The following is a 20,900-nucleotide window of genomic DNA, read 5'->3' as shown; positions in this document are numbered from 1 at the left end:
CCTCTACCTATTTCTGAACAGACTTTCTTCAGTGTTTCTATGTTTAGTGGAAATCTTAATGGGTGTCCTTTTTCTTTTTGAGTAACCTCAAGCGAGCCAAGGAGAGTTAGACATTAGTGATCTAGGACAGGGAAGATCATTCCCCCAAAAGAGCTCAGGTATCACATAGGAACACCTTATCCCCACCAGCCAGAATGTTTGTAGCTGTAACCAATTATTTGGGAATATGGTGTCCATGCTTTGCTTCTATACCTTCATCTCTGTCTACTATGAATCCAATATACAAAGATGATGAATGTCTTAATGAATATCACTGTCTGCCTAGGTGTGTCTCGGGTCTACAGCAAGTGAAATCCTCTGGATGGTTTTATGCTTTTGGGAAACATTCCTTTAAAGCTCCTTTCTGACAGGTCTATATCTTAAATCCAGTGTTATTATGCCAAATTTTAATTTTTCCTCAGGTAATTCTACACCAATATTCTTTATATACTTTTGACTTAATTGGAGTATGTCGTAGGCTTGCACCTTTTTTACACATTATGGTTTTGGCAGTTGTAGATGCAGGGAGGTAGGCACGGGGTTAGCTCGTGGTTTGGAAGTGTCATTATGGCTTATTCTGTTTACAGAATTGGTAGTCTCTGCTGAAAGATTTTTGATTCGACAAGACAATTAATTCCTACTGTGACCATGACCATTTCCAGTTTATGAATTTGAATAAGCCTTAGGAAAGGTGAAAACCTAAGTCCATTTGTCTTCTTTACTAAACAGAGGCCAAGAGAAATTTTGCAAGGCCTTGGTCAGTGACTGGGCTGCACAAGCCCTGGGGCCCTGCTGAATACTTGATGTTCACTTGTCGTCCCTGGACACTGAGAGAATAAAAGTGTCATCTCTTATGCCACCATGTTTTAGGATATTTATTCTGAAACCATGGAGTCTAAAAAAATTTTTGTGTAGGATGCTCTTTATGATATCTCCGTGTTTAACTGAAAGTTTTAATTGACAAAATGAATATTACATCATGAATATCGTCAAACTATGACCCCATTTTTATTGCCATTAGCTCTAAATTGAGCAACCATACAGAGACATGGGGCCTAGGAATGATGTCTTTTGCTGAGTCTCCTCGTGTTGTCCAGAGATCCCATTACTCATTGTTTGACATGAGAAATAACTGTTTGGGAAGGTTTAACAATCCCTCTCTTTCTATAATCTGCTTAAACAAAGCCAGGCACATCCTCTGTGCCTGAGAAAGTACAATATTATTATTGTCTGCTTATCATTGTTTTTTTAATCATCATTCTCATTCTTATTATCTGCCTCAATTAAGTATTTAAACACCTTATGAGTATTCCATGTCAGTTTATTGGCTAGATGCCTGATGAACTTCAGTAGTCTATTACAATATCCCCAGTTCAACTTTGGACTCTATTAAAAATTTCCTCTTACTTTGAGCAGAAATCTAAGGCTGTGCAATTCCTTTCTGTTGGTCTGAGTCCTAACTGGGGTACGAACAGGTTCAGTGTTTCTTCAGCATGGTATTATCTCAGGTATACGACAGCAATATGTGTTCTTTCTCCTCCTCAAAGCTGTATTTTCCAAGAACAAGTTCCCTTTGGGAGTGACTGCCAGTTCTTTGTATTATTTCTCCTGAGAACATCTGTCACCAAAAACTTTTTTCAATCATTTATCTCAAAATACCTTTACTCTCTTCAGCTTAATCTTTGTTCTGAAGAAAAACTCATTGTCCACATCACCCTGAATTCCAGAATTAAACCCATTATTCATTGATATTTCTTACAGAATGGATCAGCCTCAGGTTTCTTTTATCTTTGCACCTAAAATCTTGAAACTCCACAGCCACATGGCTGTGGTCTATCGTTGCATGTGGCCTATCGTTGACCTGCCTACAGTATAAACAGCACCATCTTTACCTTTTGTCATATATCTGAGACTATTAATTTGGAGACATGAAAACAATCACGCATTGGGAAGGAATGTTATTAAAATTAGAAAGTAGACTGCCTCCATCCCAGGAAGACATACTCTGCTTCTAGATATCCTAGAAATGACTATGGCAGAAGGAATTGAATACCCAGTAGGGACACTGTGTAAGTTGTGCAGGGAATCTGAGCTCCCATACAGCTGCTCACGTGACATGTGCTTTTTCTGATCACCAGGCGTGTACTCGGTGTCTGCAGGAGACTCGGTAATAGGGAATTGTGATTTTGGCCTGGGTGATGTTATGTTGCTTTCTGGTCACCAAGTACTGGATAACTGATGCCTTGCTTTCTCCACACAGCCCATGGAGCTATACACAGAAGGATGCAGTGTCAGAGATGGATGGTCGCTGTGAGGTTGAGTGCCTTTCCTTTGAAGATAAGATTGGGGGCTGTAGAGCTGAACTGACGCCACTTTGCTGCAAAAAAAAAAAGGAAGAATAATTAAAAGCCAAGCCGGAGCTACAGGAAGTGAGAAGCAAAGATCCTCTGGCTGTGAGCTCCATGCGGCAAACATCTCTGGATTTATTCTCTTGACCTCCAACATGGGCATTCTTTGAATGAAGCTGTCAATCCAGCTTCTGACACTGCAGAGAAATATGATCTGTAGGCCGTGAGGGGCCTGGGGGAAGGCACTGTGTTATGGTGACCTTCGGAATCCTCACTTGCTGGCAGAGGCCCCCTTAATTATTTTATGGATTGATAAAGTGAGTGAGCAGATTAACAGATTAAACAGGTAGAATGGAAAGGTGGGACCATGGTTGAAATGTTCTAAAACCCTGGCTTCAGACAGAGCTGTGACCCTGGGTCTTTGTCGTTCAGACTCTGGTCTCTGTAATATGAGACGACTCAACCACATAGTACATGCCCACGTGATGGACACAAATTGTGGCCACCTTAGCAGTCCTGCTGGCTCATGCTTCTCCGGCTCCTTCACAGATAGCTGTTAGCATGGCTTCCCCTCCCTCTTCAATCTGGAACATCAAGTGCCATAATGAAAAGGGCCTGTGTCAAAGTTTAAGCTGGCCAAAGATTGGGTAGCGTCTTCATGCTGGCCTCTTGTAGTGAGAATGTAGCAGTCATGGCCTCTTCAAGAGCAGGGTTCCTAGAGATAGTCTAATTCAACACCTTCATTACAGCGGAGGAGATAGAGACCCCAGAAGATGCCACTGTTGCCGGCTTAGTCACAGCAACACTTTGGCTTTTGGTCTTATGTTCTTAGCATGTCCACAAAATGGGGCCCTGGCTGAGAGCAGAAGCCTGAACAGGGATTATTTATAGCAGCTCCTGGTGAGCAGCTGGGTGGAAGAAGAAGTGGAAACAGCTGCAGAAGAGTTGGACACTTTCCAAGATCCCTCCTGTGACCTTGTGATCCTTGCTTGTCTGGGCTGATGGTAACAGCACACAGGTTTGCTTTTGCCCTTATTTGCCAAAATTCAGACTCCCAGCTTTCAGGGCTAGCAATATATATGTCATAGGCCACTGTCATCCTAGACTGACAGCACACTGCTCCAGAACAGAAGAAAGATAGCCCCTTGGCTCAGTCTGGAGAATGTCCTTACCTATTTGACTAAGCCTGCTTTCTGTAGAGATGTAAATAAAGGAGAGCAGAATAAAACACAACTTACTTCCAAGGATGAGCCAATTTATAAAGGCTGTAAAATAAGAAATCAAAACATTTTTTCTAAAAAATGTTCTGGTGCTGCTACATATCTTCATGGCTAATGGGCTGATTTTTTTATTCTGAAAACTACACAAGAGACGAGTGGGTGGAAGAAGCTCTCTTTTTGCAAGTATCACAGGTCCTGGGGTCTTCCCAGAAGTTGCTTACCCAGGCCTCAGATAAAACTAACTGCCTTTGAGAATCTAAATGTATTTAGGCCTCATACCCTGTTCTTTCTGTTTTTTTTTTTTTTCTCCTGTTTCCTTGCAAAATTAACAGTGGTGTGTATAGTGTCTTCCTCTGCTTCTCGACTTACAGAAACATCCTCTACCACCTTCAGCCTGCTGGGATTTCTCTTAATGAGGAGACCATGACCTCTTAGACATGTGTTGGTCACCATGCTCTTTGTAAAGACTCCAGGGGCACCCTCGGCAATCTATGGTTGGTATCTCTTGTTACCTCGATACATCGCAAGCATTTCACAATGTGGTCTGTCTCCTCCTTCATTCCTGTCTCCTCTGCCCTTGAAGATAGAAGTCTTCCAGCTACTTTCTTTCTCTTCTTCCCTGTTGTCCTATGTTCTCCCTTTCCTGCGATTGCACACACCCTGGATTCATCCATCTTCATATTACACATGTCTCTAAGCAATTCCAGGAGCTCCTGTGGTTTCAGCCTCTCCTGTTGATGTGGCATTATCTCCTCACCAGCCTTTCCAGGCTCCAAGCCTCCATTCTCTACTCCACTCCACGGCAGTGCATGGATGCCCTGCACACTGCATCTTCCAGACCTTGAGGCCAGTTGCTTCCCATTAGCCCCTTTAATGCAAGACATTGGCAGTAGACAGGAAAATAAGATGAAGGGTGAAGACAGTCCCTTTCATTTCCAGCTCTGGCCAGCAGCACCCCAACAGCAACAGATGGTTGGCTCCAGGCTCCAACTCCTTTTGGCTTTCTCAGCAGCCTTGCAATAACCCTTGAAGGAACTAACAGCACCCAGCACCCATAAAGGCATGGCTGGGCCACAACCTGTTTTGCTGTGTACCCTGGTTCTCCATGGCCCCTGTTTGGCCGTATCTTCTCCTCAAAAGTCTGAACATTGGCTGCAGGATGTCTCCACCCCACTTGTCTGGGCCCCAGCCATGGAGCACTCCTTCCTTAAAGTCTTAAGCATCATTCATGAGCTGTTCTTGACTTAGAGGTCTGAGCACCAGCTGTGCTGTGTCCCATACTCACACATCCAGCCTCCAGCTGTAGGTAGCTAACACCAGGATTTCGGACCCCTGCCGCTGATAGCGCCTTTCCCATGTCCTCCTCTGGGCCCGTAGTTATTAATCTCTGTGGACATTTGACCATCTGCTACCTGTGTAAGCAATCCTTTGCATTAAATTTCGTGTTCTGAATACCCAGCATGATTTTTGTTGACCTAAATGAGCTTTGTCTGATAAAAATCCTACACTGTATTTCCGACTTCAACTTCATGCTAAAGTTTTACAGGGCATTGGTCTTCCCTAACTGGATCTCTGATGGGCACCCACAAATAACTAGTTTTTATTGCACTTTATCCCTTCCTTTCCAAAACTGATCTTCATTTACTGTTCTAGATCTTAGTAAATATTGTTACCACTTACTCAGGCACTCAAGTTAAAAATGACTTCCTCAGGCTTCTTGTCCCTTACAAATCACACAATTCCCTCACAGCATAAATGTACATAGATTATTCCCCAGTATGTGCAAATTGTGCCATACCTTTTCCTCCCTTCTCTCTCCTCACTAACATTGTTCTCATTTACCAAGAATTAGGGATTGGATATGGTTCTACATTTCATGCTACATATTATGCATATATGCACACACGCATACACACCCACAGACCGGGTTTCTTGTTCAATTATAAAAACTAAGGATAAGTGTCACACTCAGATTTACAAGAATTCTTAGAATATTAAAATGTTAGAGCTAGAAGTGGCCTTGGAGGTAATATAAATCAGTGTTTCTAGAGCCAAATGGATTCTAGTCACCTAGGGATGCTTGGGTGGCTCAATGGTTGAGCATCTGCCTTTGACTCAGATCATGATCCCGGGGTCCTGGGATCAAGTTCCACATCGGGCTCCCCAGAGGAAGCCTGCTTCCCCCTCTGCCTGTGTCTCTGCATCTCTCTCGGTGTCTATCATGAATAAATAAAAAAAAATCTTTTTTAGAAAGTTGATTCTAGTCACCTAGAATATTTTTGAAAATCAGAGGTCTGTTCCTGACTCTCACACTTTCATATTCAGAATTCTTAAGTTAAGAATCTGAATTTTTAAAACCACATGTCCGATCAAATCTCCTGCATAGTGATGTTTGGCAACTATAGATCACCGACCAGAGGAGCATCTGAGATTTGAAAGTGCCCTGGTTCTGTGTCCCACACTTCCAGTTAGAAGCCAGAGTGGAGCTTCAGAACTCAAATCTAGAAGTTCTGTCTTTCAGCCCAGTGGTATTTCACTGTCCTGCACTTTTTGAAAAGGAGATATTGAGAGGAACATAACAAATGGCTCACCTCCTTGCTCGGGAAAGAGAAGTTCAGACTTTATAGATAGATTTACTTATTTGTTTGTTTGTTTGTTTGTTTGTTTTTCAATTGAGAGAGAGCTGGTATACACAAGTGGGAAGGCAGGGGCAGAGGGAGAAGCAGACTCCCTGCTGAGCAAAACGGGGCTGGATCCCTGGACTCCAGGATCATGACCTGAGCCAAACGCAGATGCTTAACCGTTTGAGCCACCCAGGTGCCCTAGAACCTCAGACTTTCATTGGAAAATACATGTCCAGCAAAGTAACATAGAACATGGCAGTTTCCACAGCCTGATGGGAAGCCTGTGGGAGCTCAGAACAGAATGACTGAGTTTCACTTTAGTTAGCAGAGTCTGAAACAAGTTCTCAGACAAAATACCCTGTCCTCGTTCAAACCAACTTCTTGTCAATCTAGTCAAAATCACTTTAACTGACCTGAAAGATTGCTGTTCCATTTTATTGCCAAAGTGTCCGTAGCTTATGTTCCCATTTGACAATTACTTCCATTCAAAACTGCCCACTTCCATGAGCATCCAAAATAACAAGGACTCTCTGTCCTCCCTTGAAGGCCGTTCTGCTATCATAGGACACCCCTGTCCTCAGATACCTGTAGGGAGGTATTAAAATGTCCTCATGATGCAGGGACATTCTACTAGTCCTGGTGAGTGCGGACTGAAATGAAGTCATTTTCCACCTGTCTGTATGGACACCATCACCCATGAGAACCATTACTATCTTCGTGCAAATCTATTCTTTTTTGAACCAAGTCTCCTCAGGTAACAAAACAAGTTTATAAAAGACTTATTCAGTTTGAGAAACTGAGCACTTGAGAGAATCCTACACATAGGCCAAAGACTCCACGACCTACACTACCTACATCCCACTACGTCCTATGGGATAGTCAGTGTTTGAGAGACCATAGTTCCCTGGTACCTGAATGCTCCCTCCTGATTGTGTGCATCACATCCTAGGTCTGGTAAGATGGACTTGGATGAACTGCAGTCAGGGGCTTTCCAGGTGTTTAGAACCATCTGTACTTCATCAGTGAAACAGAACAGGAGATGGGTAACAGAAAATGGGGCATTTTCCTAACAGTGTTTTTTGTCTCCAAACCTCCTCTGCTTATATTCTCCAAGAGTTAGTGACTTTCAGATAATAGCATGACAGAGCCATGATACAGCTCAGGGGCCCAGGCAATGGGAAATGATAAGGATCTACTTATAGGAAAACTGAGTCTAAGAAAATTAGCTCCATACAACTGATCTTTGGGGCTTAAGTCATTTTTTATGGCTTTATTCCACCCTTGGCTCCCCCTGTTACCTTTCAACTCTGGTCTTCTCAAATGGATTCCTCCTGAGATTCCAGCTGACTCCCAAACCGAATGTGCCCTTCTACATTTAGGGTAGAAACAGGAACTAGAGGTCTTAACCATCCTGTCCAACCATGCCTTACCATAGCCTGCATCAGACTCCCTGCTTTTGACCAAGGAAAGAACTGGAAGTATAAAAGAGAACAGCCAGTATCTAAAAGTCCTGGCCAAGTATATTCAAGGAGGAATAGGCGATATTATTACACTTGAGGTAGGATATTTATTCATTTGTTTTGATGAACAGAAACCTAGGGTTTGCTGAAATGTATGAAGTAGACACAGAGGTGACAACAGTGCTTAATTACCAATGGTAGTAACTCAAAATGGGGGAAGAGTAATGATGACGGTGGTCCTGGAGTTTTTTATTAACACACATTGCAGACTTATGGACAAATGGGGCACACTCTCTAGTCTCAAGGAACCTACTAGATCTTCAATGAAACAATTATGTATACTTCACTTCTATATTTTCTCCATATATAATTTTACTAAGCAAAGTTATTTGCTTTTAAAGAACCAAGGCCAATTGTGAAAACTGCAGCAAAGTATTTTCATCAAATGAGACAATGAAGTATGTAAGAAACATAGAGAATCCATAGGGGTTTCTCCAGTGAGATACCACCATACGACTATTAAAATGACTCATTGTAGGTTTTAGGCCTCCAAACCTGTAAAAAAAAAAAAAAAGAAAGAAATATTTTCTGTTGTTTTTAGTTACTAAGTGTATGGTAATTCATTACAGTGACAATAGGAAACTAGTGGAAAACTCAAGAGAACACTCTGGTGGGAATCCCAGGATGAGAGCCAAGAGACATCTCCATGCGACAGGGAGCAACATGCACAGCTGGCAACAATATTGGTTGTGACACCTCAGAAATCTCTGAGACAGAGTTCTACAAGATGATGAGATTGATGGACATACCTGATCAGACTGAACTTTTTAAGAGGGTCGAACAAAAGGCAGAGAGCTTAGGATTGAAACACAGAAAAGGGGGAAACAAAATCAGATATATTAAAAAAGAGAAAAGAATGAGCCCTGGGGAGAATGTCACGTCGAGCAGGACAGGAACTCTGTAGCGCTCTCTAAACAGCACCACTTCCAAAGCAAGCACTGACCACGGCTGTGCCTGAACACCCAGGGGATAAGGCTGGGGGCAGGGGTGAGGGGTGGGGAGATGTGCTTGTCTACTCTGACAGTTGGGGTTGGTGGTCCCTATTCATGGAGCTCAGGTTCCCTCCCCAAGTAGCTCTCCCTTCTCCTTTTATCTGCTCCATCTCTACTCCATCCTCATTTCAGGGAGTTAACTGAGCTATGCCTGGTTTTCCCTCTGAACGCCTCCTAGAAACCCTCTCCACATAGCAAGCTGCGGCCATTTCCGGGCATCCTTGGTCCACCAGAACCTCCACAAAGTTTTTAAAGAACACTTGGGGGCCCAGGGATCACTCGCCTCTGTGAAGATGATGGAGAAAGTTATCCTGAACTGAAGCATCCTCAGAATTATCTGCTTCAGCTCAGACCCTGAGAACTGATAGTGTCAAAACTTGAAATCCAACCAGGCTTCCCATGACCTAACTGAATCTCTAATAAAACTTTATGAGAGCTCCTGTAGGTCCAGATACCTCCTGTGATGAGCGGGAAGACATAGGGATTTTGTTCTTGGATGGCCAGAGTCGTCAAATGTTTTCGAGTCTACTTGGGAACCAAGGAGCAGCTCTTGTCTTCCTGGAGAGGTTTCAGCTGACACCTGCCCAAATATCCTTAGAATTTTGTACTTCAGCTCAGCGTCAGGGAACCACTATTGGGCAATCTCAGCCAGCCTGAGTCCCTGGATATGTTTAAAGTCCTCTCGTTGTTCCAAAAAAGGGGAACTTGCCTTTTGAAGGCACCGGGTGGTGACTGCCCACCTACTCCAGCAACTTCAGCACTTCCTGGGTTCACCCAAAGGCAATATGAAACTCAGATGCTTGCCTTTGTCACCCCTGCTGGTCTGGTTGACAGAGGCTCACACTCCAACAGCCCAGAGCCTCTATATGCAAATATGGTTACCTGGACCTCCAGTGGTTGGATGGAAGAGGTGGAAGAAGGGCAATGGGATGCTAAGGCTAAGAAAATGCTGGGGTTTAGTGGGAGTCATAGCATGGTTCATGGACCCTGGCTGTGAGTCTGGCTCCTGCCTTCTCTGCATGCACCCTGGGCTGGCCAAATACTTGAAATCTGATGGGTATCATGTGGCTGGCCAGCCCCAGACAGCCCCCCTTCCACCTCCATTCTTTAAAGCTCCCCCACTGGTATGTGCACACAAGTTCCCAAGATCCCCCATTACCTGGACCTAGTTGGTTTGACTTTCTATGCCACAGGCTACCTGTTTTGGCCTTATGAAATAATTTTCTTGATCAGAACATGGGGCTCAGAGCCTGAGATACCCCAGGAAGAAGGTCCTGATATCTTGTGATTTGACAAGGAATTTGAGAAATATGTACCGGAATCTCCCAACTTCTTAGGTTTGTTGTAGGAGACTTGGCAGTATTAATTGCTTTAATAGCGTTAAAGTCACTGTGATCGTCCTCCAATCATTACATTGCTCTTGATTATTACTTTTACTATTATGTCTCTTATTATGGATTGTTCATGGGTGGTTGTTATAAAACACTGACTACATTTTCTATTCAAGAGGAGGGTCTGATATTTGGAGACCATTTCTGATTGTTCCCCAGAAGACTTTTACACAACGAGGCTACAGTTCTCCCACTCCACTGCTTGGTTTCCTTTCATGCGGAAACCCTCTCAGCATGTTCCACATTCCTCTCCTGAGGCATATACCCTCCATGAGGGCAGGGAAGCCAAGTGGATAATGTCCCCAGGTTGGCAGATCCTAGAAAAATGTACACGTTCCGTCCAGAGATCAGCACCATTCCCTGTAGACCTGGGAGAGTCACACAACCCTCCTTGCCTCACTAGAGCCCGCATAAAATTTCTAATGTCATTTGGGTGCCCTGCAACTGCTCTTGCAATCCAAAAATACTGGAAAACAAATTAGCAGGGGCCTGAGTACCCTCAAAATTTTGCCGCGGCCCGGCGGCAGGAGTGACCTGATGTCCTGTGTCCTCCCGTCCTCTGCCTTTGCCAGGGGAGCACCGGATCCTGGGCTGTGTCCCCCGGTGCCCTGGGCTCCGGGCCTGCCACACTGTGAAGGACCTAAGTACAACAATGTAGCATTTAAAAGCATCAGAGTCAATTTTGTGTGAAGTTAACTTATCCTTTATTACAATAAAACTCATAAGCCATTATACAGGTTAAAGGTTAAAGAAAAATGGAAAATATAGAAACAGTGAAATGCCAGGGGAGGGCAAGCCTCCGTTGGGCTGCAGCCACCACGAGCCCTGCGTTGGGAGCTGGGGCGAGCTCAGGGGTCGAAGCCAGTTGTTCCAGATGCAGGTGGCGGCTCTGGCACTCTGGGGACCCCGATTGCAGGTGCCGGGGCCTGCTCCTCCTCTGGGGTGGCCGCGGGTGCAGGGGGCTCCTCCAGGGCGGAGCAGTGAACTAGAGCAGTGACCACTATCTGCAGGGGCTTCACCTCCCCAGCGGGCGCTTCAGCGCGGGCCGAGCCCTCAGCCCCAGCAGCCGGGACGGCCTGGATCCCCGCAGGCCCCGACGGGGCAGCAGTCCCCACGGTCAGAGCTGGGACTTGCTCCTGAGCTGCTTCAGGGTGTTTTCCTTGGGCTGAAGCTGTAGCTCCAGGAAGGCAAAGTATCCCCATTAGGACGGACGTTCCACGTGCCTCCCAAGTCAAGACCACTCTTCCCACTGCTCCACGTGCGTGAGGGCATGAGCCCTGGGAGGTGTCCCCAGGCTGCAGCCCGTGGGGTGAAGTGTGAGCCCACCCCCTGCTCCCAGCCCAGCTGCATGGAGGCTGGATCGGCGGGGCCCACCCTGTCCCCAGCTCAGTCACCCCCAGGCCTCCTCACCCCCAGCCTCTGGCTCCACTGTATGGAGGCGTCTGAATTGCTGGAGGTTACGCCGGGCACGGAGTTCCACGTCTGAACCTGGCATGTGCTGTCTTACGAATTGCAGAATTTTCATAAGGGAGGGAAATTCGGGGAGCTGACAAAAGTCGTCCCCATAATAATCCAGCCATATTTCCAGCATGCAGGAGATGGCCCTGTGGAGGGACAGGCGGGCACAGGTGTCAGAAGACAGGGCTCTGTCACATGCAGGTGTCCCGGGGAAGCCGTGCAGGACCCGGGGACCCGGCCTCCCGTGCGGGGTGTCAGAGGCCAGTCCTGCTCCTTGTGCCCCTGCCACCTGGCGGTACCTGCCTGCCACAGGCCTGCTCCCTGAGGAGGGGCTGATATGCAGCCTCTGTTCTGGGGAGCCCACGCCCAGCGGGGTGACCATCACCGTCTCTCCTGGGGAAGCGGGACTCCCTCCTCAGCCTGGTCCCTGCCCACCTGCCCCTTGAGTCCACCGGCAGGCGTCCGGGGACTGGGGGCGTCTGGCCTGTCATTGCCCTCACTGCACACACTGTCGCTCTGGGAAGCTCCAAGGCAGGAGGGCTCGGGCTCTGTGTCCTGCCAGGCCTTGCCAGGAGCCGCCCAGGACCGCCACCTTCCCTACTGTGGCTCTGGCCTGCCTCCCTCCAGAGGGGCCCCCGGGGGTGTCCTTCCACTGACTCTAATCTCTCATCTCCCACAGGGTGGGGGCCGCCTGGTCTGGAGGCCTCACCAGCCCTCCTGAGCACCTGCTGTGCCCCCTGGTCCAGGTGCCACCAGATTGGGGAGTGCGATGCTCCCCACCCCCTCTGCTCTGGGCCCCAGGTGTGGGGCAGAGAGAGGGTTGGGGGGCATGGAGAAGTTCTCATTAGGGTTCCCAGTGTCTCCCACCAAGACCGCACCCCATCCTGGCTCTCCTGCCCTCTTTTCCAGAAGGGGCCTTAGACCTTTACTCTGTCACAGGAATTGCAGATGTGTGAGGTGAGGGTGCAGCCGCCCCCCCCGCCCCACAGCCCCTTCGCTGCCCTCCTGGAGAGGGAAGGCCCTCCTGCAGGAGCCGGAGTCACTCACAGTTTCCAACGCTGGACCGTGTCGTCGTCACCACATGCAGCTACGATGTACCCATATCTAGAGGAGGGTGGGGGCATCCCATGAATCGTCCTGTGGACGTGACCTCTCATAATGGGGGCTGTCACCCTCTGACCCCTGACTAGGCCGGAGCCCCGGGGGCCGTCAGCTCTGTGCGTGGGGCCACGGGCAGCTCCCGGAGAAGCGCCCGCACCTGCTGGGGCCTCCTGAAGGCTTGAGCATGAAAGGGCTCGGCGAGGCCCATGGCCCATAACCGAGTGGGCCCGGGGTGCCCCGGGGTCCCCCGGTCTGGTTGCCCGAGGACACAGACCCCCGATAGACTCTCAAACCTCCCTTTCAAATGGGAAACAGGCCGCTCAGGACCCTGGTGACGGGGTGGAGGAGGCCCAGGCCTCATGATGGGGGAGGAAGACAGCTGCTGAGCACAGGCACAGACCCTCTGGCTGACCCGCCACAGGCCAGGCCCCGGGGCTGCCCTCCAGGACCCCGCTAGGCCCTGGGGGACCCTGCTCCAGGCGGGGGAGCAGCCCGAGGCCGGGAAGCTCACACCATCCCCAGCCTCCCTAGCAGCAGGTGGCACAGCACTGGGCTGAGGAGGGGCAGGTGCTCACTCGGTGAACAGCAGGTCCAGCACCTCGTCCGTGGTGGCGAATCCACGATAGTCGTCTAAGAAGCTGCAAATGGAGATGACATCTCTGCGCTGCAAGGCGAGCAGCAGTTGTCGGTCTTCGTGCCCCAGCAGCTCCGTCCGGCTGAGCTTCTTCGGGACAATCTGATGCCCCTTCCCGGCCGCGGCCCCAGCACCCTGAGGTGGGACAGAGGGGACGTGCAGCCTGCAGGGAGCCGCCAGGAGACCTGGGATCCCGCCCCGGCAGGCCCTGCGCTGGGGCCCCGTGGGCTTGAGGAGCTGGGGCTCCCTCTCCCGCTCAAGCTCCCTGCCTGTCTCTTACACAAACAGGACCAACTATGCAATAAAGAAACAATCTCAGAGGATAAATGTTCAAAATATTTGGATCAATACGAGGACCTCAAGAGACACAGAGAGAGAGACCGAGAGAGGCAGCCACACAGACGGAGGGAGAAGCAGCCCGTGCAGGGAGCCCAGGCGGGCTCGATCCCGGGCCTCGGAGATCAGGCCTGGCGGAAGGCAGGCGCTAACCCCCGGGTGACCAGGCCTCCCCTGAGGGCTCTATTCTGATGTTCCCACACATCTGTGCGCAGGGACTCTGCATCTGGCCCAGGCAGGGGCAGGGCCATGGGGGCAGGTGTGGGGAGGAGGGGATCCAGACTCATGTGGGAGCAGGAGTGTCGGGGGGCCCAGGGGGTAGCAGGCTGGCTTCTGGGACCCGGTGCCCTTCCTGCCGCATCAGGGCCCGGGTGTCGGGGGTCCCAGCCCCTGCACTCACCCTGAGCCCGCGCTGGCCTCTGTTAGCTGCGCAGGGCACCTCCCTGCTCCTGGAGGCGGTGGGGCAGACGACCCCTTCCTCCCGCTCGCGCCCCACGTCCCGGGTGGAGCTCTGTGGAGACAGTGCCCGGCAGCCAGGCAGGAGGCCTCAGCTCCTGGTCTGGCCCCCTCGCCTGGGCCGCACCCCCAGCTGCCTCCACCCAGACACACCACAGCGCAGGCGGCACCCACCGCCCCTGGAGAGAGGAAAGGGATGTGGCTGCAGGGCCTCGGGGTGACTCCGGGGGGGGTAGAGGACCTCAGGAACCCTGTTTCCCCCCTGCCCACTGTGACATCAGGGTGACCCTGAAGGGATCCCCGGGGAATGTGCCGCCCTGCAGCGTCCCCCAGCCTGCATGGGACCTGCCCACACATTCCTGGTTCCCTGAACCTGAGGAGGAGGGGATGAGGCTCCCAGGATGGTGGCACAGGGGGCCTGGCCTGGCCTGCGCTGTGTTACCTGACGGCGCCTCCGGATCACCGCCCTGACGCCTTGGTATCTATCCTGGAGCCAATGCCTACAGCATTGGAACAAGCGGCTCCCCCGGGGTTCCTGGGAGCCAGAGCCCCGAGAGGTGGGCCGGCAGCAAGAGAACATCCTCCAGTAGCAGATGTCTCCAGCCAAGTGAGCCTGAGCTGGGGCTGCACTGGATGCGGGTGCCTGGTTACGGGGGTTCCAAGTTCTGTTGGGCTCTGTGACACGGAAGTGACCTCACTCCCTGGGACCCCCTCCCTGACCCACTCCTGGAGGAAGCTGCAGGGGCAGTGCTCGTGCTGCCAATGCTTCCCCCCTCCCTGCAGGCGATGGCCTGTGCACACAGGGACATGACCGCAGCCCTGTCCACAGGCCCCAGGGAAGGACTGTGTGCACCCAGGACCCCAGCCTGGACACACGCCTGGGTTCAGACATGACTGTCCAGTCTTCCCCGGTTTGACACCAACAAGCCGTTGTGCCCATGGGGATGGTCGGCGTCTTGACTGTGGGACAGGGAGTATCCTAGCGGGTGCTTCCCCCAGATGTCCCCAGGCCACTGTGGCCTCATATCTATGACCTTGGAGGCGGGTGTCACCTGCAGGACATACCTCCACCCACACGTTCTTCCTTGGTGTGTACATGCGTCCAGGTCCACGAGGTCCTCTGTGCACACACGTGGGCACCGGTACCCTCATTCTGGAGGCCCAGAAGGTGACAGTCCCCTTGGGCAGGGATGGGCAACAGCTTCCCAGGATCCTAGGCTCCTGAATCCAAGGCAAACCCTGCAGAAGGTGTCGTCTGGTCTCCTGTTGTGATTCTGAGTCTCGGGTTGTGGATTTGCTCCCGAATGGGACCCTCTGTGCCCTGTGACCCTGGGTCAGGTGTTCAAAACTGCAGCTATTTCAGAAAACCGATCTATTCCTCAACTTTCGATTCATGAGTTACACATCCAAGAAGACTGACTCCACACAAATTATTCCAAATTTAATGATATCTATGCTGACACGCATGTTCACTATCTCATGTGCTATTTAGAAGAGTCCAGAAGGGGGTGGTTGTCCTATGTCTTCTGGAACGCTTGCTTTCACAGAACTGAAGCTCCAGTGCAGCTCGTGTGCTGACTGTGTCACAGCGATGGGGAAGGCTATGGGCCATGGGGCAAGCGCTCAGGAGGACAAAGGATCAGGCTCTGGGCCAGGCCACGTGCAGACATGTTCATGACCAGGTTAATGGAGGACATTGTGGTGTTTGTCCAAACGGGGGCTCCTGTGTTTCCTTTTTCTCTTCTCTTGGACATGGAGCTATTCACCAGGAAGCAGCAGCCTTGCAGGCAGGACTTTCTAGGAAAGAGAGGAGTCAACATGCCTGTGCCAATGTCATTTTCAATGGATTTATTCACAGGCTAAGTCATTTGAAAACACGAGACAGTTACGTTTAAAAACTACCATGTACTGGGCCAAGACAGTCCTGCCTTAGTAGTTTCTGTGAAATCAGGTGCAGAGTGGCAGGAAAGTCATCTCATCTCCTATTATGTGAAAGTGAATATGTGCATTGTGAGGAATGAGAAATTTCTAGGTGTATGATGGAGAGATGATGGAGGAGAGATGGATGACAGGGAGGCTCGTCAGCGATAGATGGACACACAGTCGATGGAGAAATAGATAGGGAGTAACATTGCTCTTGAGAGCTATTCCTCAGCCCTCCTTCCCTGCTTGGAAGGTCCTGGCCAGGGGTGAAGCAGGAGGACCCATTACTCGCAGGGCAATATTATCAGAAACTTCCTGGCACTTACAGGGTCACAACCTGATCTACTCTTTTCCAAACCAATATTGACCTCCCAGTAGGGCCTCCAGGCTTCCAATGAAAGCCATGGTTTCCCCAGGTGCAGGGGCTGCACAGGGGATGAGCAAGGACTGCGGAGCATTGGAAGCACAGCACAGGAAAGATTTTTCTCCTTTCCTCAGCAGGCAGTGTCCAGCTGTGGCAACATTAGAGTTGCAAGGTGGGAACCACGTCCCCAGACCTTCTGTCAATACTCATCGTGCCTCTGCAGCTCTAGCAAATGCACACGCTGCAGCCCAAAGTGTGGAGCTGCACACCTGCCAGCCTGAGCAGCTGCACAAAGTGGGGTCCTTTGGAAGCCTAGGAACAACTTGGGCTGGCCAGCGTCGCCCTCTGCTGGTCTGAGCTCACGGTGCAAGGCTCCTTCCTGTGACCTCCCCTATGCAATGGGAATAGGTGGGTGGACTTGCTCAGGTGTGGATAGCACAGGTGGGAGAAGGTCATCCGGGAGGTGCTGGCCACAGCGTGCAGGGAGCTGAATGGATGATTCTGTGGGTTTTCATAGTGTGGGTGTGTGAGCGTGTGTGTGTGTGTGTGTGTGTGTCTGAATGCAGATGTTAATCCAGCAGAGGTTTGGATACAGAAATTTATACACATTGACTTGCATATGTGGATTTTTCTGTGGCTTTTTCCTTCATCATTCATGTGTCCTGCCCTATTGCCATTTCACTTAAGATTCCTGTCAGTTCAGATCAAATCAACAATAAAAGACACTTCATTGGATGTAGTCATTCAAAATCTAACTCCACTTTGTGAATTTAAACCCTTTAATTCCAAAAATACTTGTCAGTCTTCATTCATCTAGAATTCCTGGATCCAGGGCTGTAGAGGATGGTTGGTTTTCCAAAGCGGCTCCGGCCAGAATGACTGACACAGGATTTCAGGGCACAGAGGGAACTATTTAGGAGGAGATCCACAGCCCAGGCTCAGAGTCACAACTCGACTTAGACATGATTGTTGTCGGAGAGAGAAAATTTCAGGAAGAGTGACAGGTCACTCATCACTAGAATTTTCAGGGTAGTTGGGGCTTTGGAGGACAGGGGTGTGGGATGGGCAAGGTCTGCTCTTCCTCCAGGTAGACCCTCTTTCCTGAAACAAACCCCCAACACACACAGATACTCAAAGAATACACACATTCATACATAAAGGAATGATTATAAATGCTGTATTAGAAAGTCAAATGGTTTTCCACATGTATTCATACCTCATTAGGTCTGGTGTCAATGTATTTTAACTTTTTGAAGCAAGTGACACATATTTATTTTACGTTATAAAAGAGAAGAGGATACTTTCTCTACATGTGTGTGGATTCCTCAGGATAGGAAAACCACCAGCTATGCCTGAGCATCCTCTATTAAATAAGCAAAGGTAGAGTCATCAGATCCTGCTACATCAGTTAAACAACAGTTGAGCAAGAAGCGTATTCTATATCCGATTTGAAAATTCCCAAATAGGATTCGGTGCATTTAACAGAAATTAGGAGGACGGTGGGCGTTCCGGCTTCCGATAAATGCATCCGTATCTACTGTTGGATTTGAAATAAGGTATTGTCATCCTCTAACCCTGTTCCTCTGCACATCATAAACTCAAAATTGATTCATCACAATACTTGTATTTTCATAATTACTTACTGAATATATTAGGCTTTGTGTATGTACCAACTCCCCGAGGAACCTGAGATAATTGATTATTGTTATCGCAAGAATAAATATATTTAAAAATTCAGTGAGCTCAACTGTGTAAAACACTGGCAAAATTACAATTGCAAAGAAATAAGATAGTGAAGGGGCAAGATTGTCGAAAACTGGGGACCTCCGCTCAGCTGGATCCTTGATGGTAGGTAGATGCTATCCGATCGTTGTGAAAAGGTAGGAATCCCACCTGACGTTTAATAAAAGAATTGCTGGAACTCTTCAGTAGAAAAGCGACCACCCTCTGCAAGGTGGGAGATGCGAGACGTGAATCCAAAGTGATATATCAGAAGGTGAATGGCAGGGCGGGCAGTTTACGCACCCCAGAATCGGGAAAGGGAAGGGCCACAGAGCCCACATTTCAATCTGCCTTAGCAATCTGATCCGGTGAGACACAACCTTGCCTGAAATGAGCTCAGGTGGTGAAATGGGCAGACACTACTCTGGACACAGTGTCTCAGAATTCTCAGAGTCCCAGAAAGAATGGGGGTGCCCACGGGGGTGGAGTTCCCAAGCCTTGGGGTGTGGACACTGGTCATGGCCAACAAGAGTGCAAGGTGCCTCACAGCTCAGTTGGCCCTAAAACTGGAACCACTTTGCCTAATCGGCTGACCACTCTCCACATGGGAATCCTGCAAAGGACAGGGAAGTGGGGACCCTGCCCCTTCCCCTGGGATAGGCAGAGAGTGTAGGTGCACCCCCGGGGGACAGGTCTCAGTGCAGAGACCCTGGAAGGAACAGTAACAGGGCAACCCTCTCTCTTCTGGCAGACTGGTCTGGGCACCCACCACAGGCGTCTGCAGCATCTGGCACACCCCAGTGACTCCTGCTTGGCCCTGAGTGCTTACTGAAGAGCGGGACCCTGATCTTTCTGCTCTCAGGCTGGAGATCAGATTCCAGCCATTTCGTGTTGGTCTCCTAAAGAGGCACAGGGGGCTTTCAGGGAACAAAGCCACGCAGGAAAACCAGAAAGAGCTCACAGTGAGCCCAGCCCCGAGGCAAGGGGACGTGTAAGCCGGACCAGGAACAGACCCTGAGCATCAGTGCAGCAGGCCCCTCCCCCAGGAGATCAGCTCCCAAGATGCCATGAACACCATGTGTATGGACATCAAAGGGCTGCGTATTCCAGGTGTGGGACAACACAGTATAGAGAATTTGACTGTTCATCTAATGATTCCTATATCTGCAGTTTAAAATTCCGTGATGCTTTTTTGTCTTTTTCCCCTTTTCCACTGGTTTCGTGTTTTCTCAACTCTTTGATTTTAAGACATTTGGTAACTTCAATTTTTTACACTCATATTTTATAGATACATTCTTTATGTTTGGTTCTTGTCACTGGAATGAATTTTATTGTTCTCCATATATAAGTTTTGCTTCTTGACAATTTGAGATTTAGTGTCTCAGGCTCATGGTATATCCATAACCTATGCCAGCTTGTCCAGATAACTCTGTCTTCCTCCATATCTGGATGAGAGTGGATTTTCCATTGGGAAGATAGATTTGGTCTGGTTTGCTTTGGTTTGGTGTTTTGATGGCAGGGAAGAAAAGACACGTGAGGTGACTAGAGGGGAGAGCACAGGCCTGCTCAGACCTTCTTCCGCTAGCCTTTCTCCCTGGTCTCCCTGGGCACATGGACCAAATCCCCTTCAAGCACATGAAGTGCCAGTTCTGCTGGAGAGCCCAGCCTGAAGGCCCTTTGCTCAAGCCTGCCTGCATCCTCACCCCTGTGCCCTATACACCTGCAGGTCCAAGGATCCTTAGGCTACTTCACTAGCTCCAATCCCGACATCCCCTGTGAGGATAGGCCTTCCTACCCTTGGACCCCTGGGATCCTCATAGGCTTCCAGAAAGTAGGGAATATTTCTGTTGTGGCATGCATCCCTTGAGTGCCCAGGAAGCTGCATTTTCCTCTGAAGCCATGAGGCAGCAATAGGGCAGCTTTCATGGAATGAGACAGGGGCCTGAGGCTCCAGGGACCAGAATCTGACCCGGGTCACATAATGATTGCATGAATGGGAGTTACTTAGGGCTTGAGGGTGGGAGAAGGATCCCACACCGTGGCTTCTCTACTGCCCTCTGACTTTTAAAAGCCTAGTGTGCACATCGAGGAGCTCCTCTACCCTCCATATGCACAGAGAGAGGGAACACCCTTGAACAGGAGCTCTGGAGTGAGGAAAGAGCAGTCAGTTGTTTTTCCTAAAAAAGAAATCCTCACGACACAACTATGGATGTGCTTTGGTTTGGTTTCGTTTGGGTTGGTTTGGTTTTGCTGAGTTTCATTTGGTTTGGTATCACATGGTGTTGTATTGTTTCCATTGGCCCACTTCAGAGATATGCCTGAGAACGAGGGACAGAGAGAGAAAGACAGACAGTCAGAGGGAACTACCCAGTCCTGGGTCCTGTGCTATTTGGACCATTACATGCCCACTAGTCAAACTTTGCCTTCTTAGGAAATCATCTGGAGAGAGATAAATCTCCATGCTCAGGCCTCTGAAAGGAAGCATCATTACCCAACATTGAAGTGGGTTTCAGGATATATAAAGAATGAAACTGTCAACTCATCCCATTACAGACCATGTGCGACCGCGGCCCCATGTGGAGCACATGGCACCCATACTGGATGCTCAGGGATCCACATTGCCTGGCTAGTACTTCACGCAGAACACTGGGTGTGCAGGAGACCCTCAATGTCTACGTATCCCCTGAACCTATCAAGGAGCATGAGAGGCAGCAGGCTGTGGACCCAGGATTCCCATGCAAAGGAGCTGAGCAAGTGCTGATTCCCCATATC

At 49.4% G+C, this 20,900-nt stretch overlaps 1 protein-coding gene and 1 long non-coding RNA gene across 3 annotated transcripts; one reads left to right on the top strand and one right to left on the bottom strand.

Moving 5' to 3' along the window:
• Positions 1-2,460: 2,460 nt before the first annotated feature.
• On the top strand, positions 2,461-5,065 carry LOC119878385. Of its 2 annotated transcripts, none has more exons than XR_005386822.1 (2): positions 2,461-3,405; positions 3,979-5,065. It is a non-coding gene; the product is annotated as an uncharacterized LOC119878385 (long non-coding RNA). The 2 variants fall into 2 exon arrangements; XR_005386821.1 differs by having other exon boundaries at positions 3,940-5,065.
• A 5,759-nt stretch (positions 5,066-10,824) lies between these two features.
• Positions 10,825-14,767, bottom strand: LOC119878384 (ral guanine nucleotide dissociation stimulator-like). The gene is made up of 6 exons (XM_038589012.1): positions 14,562-14,767; positions 14,064-14,174; positions 13,269-13,462; positions 12,640-12,696; positions 11,545-11,738; positions 10,825-11,305 (listed from the first exon to the last, which is right to left on the bottom strand). Exons 1-6 carry the CDS (start codon positions 14,697-14,699, stop codon positions 10,983-10,985), a joined length of 1,017 nt encoding a protein of 338 aa, XP_038444940.1. The 5' UTR covers positions 14,700-14,767; the 3' UTR covers positions 10,825-10,982.
• Positions 14,768-20,900: the final 6,133 nt, after the last annotated feature.

The sequence above is a fragment of the Canis lupus genome, unplaced genomic scaffold, assembly GCF_011100685.1.
Source record: "Canis lupus familiaris isolate Mischka breed German Shepherd unplaced genomic scaffold, alternate assembly UU_Cfam_GSD_1.0 chrUn_S1567H1756, whole genome shotgun sequence".
Classification (NCBI taxonomy): domain Eukaryota; kingdom Metazoa; phylum Chordata; class Mammalia; order Carnivora; family Canidae; genus Canis; species Canis lupus.
This window is presented reverse-complemented; position numbering and strand designations above follow the sequence as displayed.

Excerpts from the sequence above, each read along its gene's own strand:
- LOC119878384 (XM_038589012.1), bottom strand. The coding sequence starts at position 14,699 with ATGTTCTCTTGCTGCCGGCCCACCTCTCGGGGCTCTGGCTCCCAGGAA. Across the intron at positions 14,175-14,561 it reads TGATCCGGAGGCGCCGTCAG|AGCTCCACCCGGGACGTGGG; the intron begins GTAACACAGCGC and ends CTGTCTCCACAG. Across the intron at positions 11,306-11,544 it reads AGTGGAGCCAGAGGCTGGGG|CTTCAGCCCAAGGAAAACAC; the intron begins GTGAGGAGGCCT and ends CTGGAGCTACAG.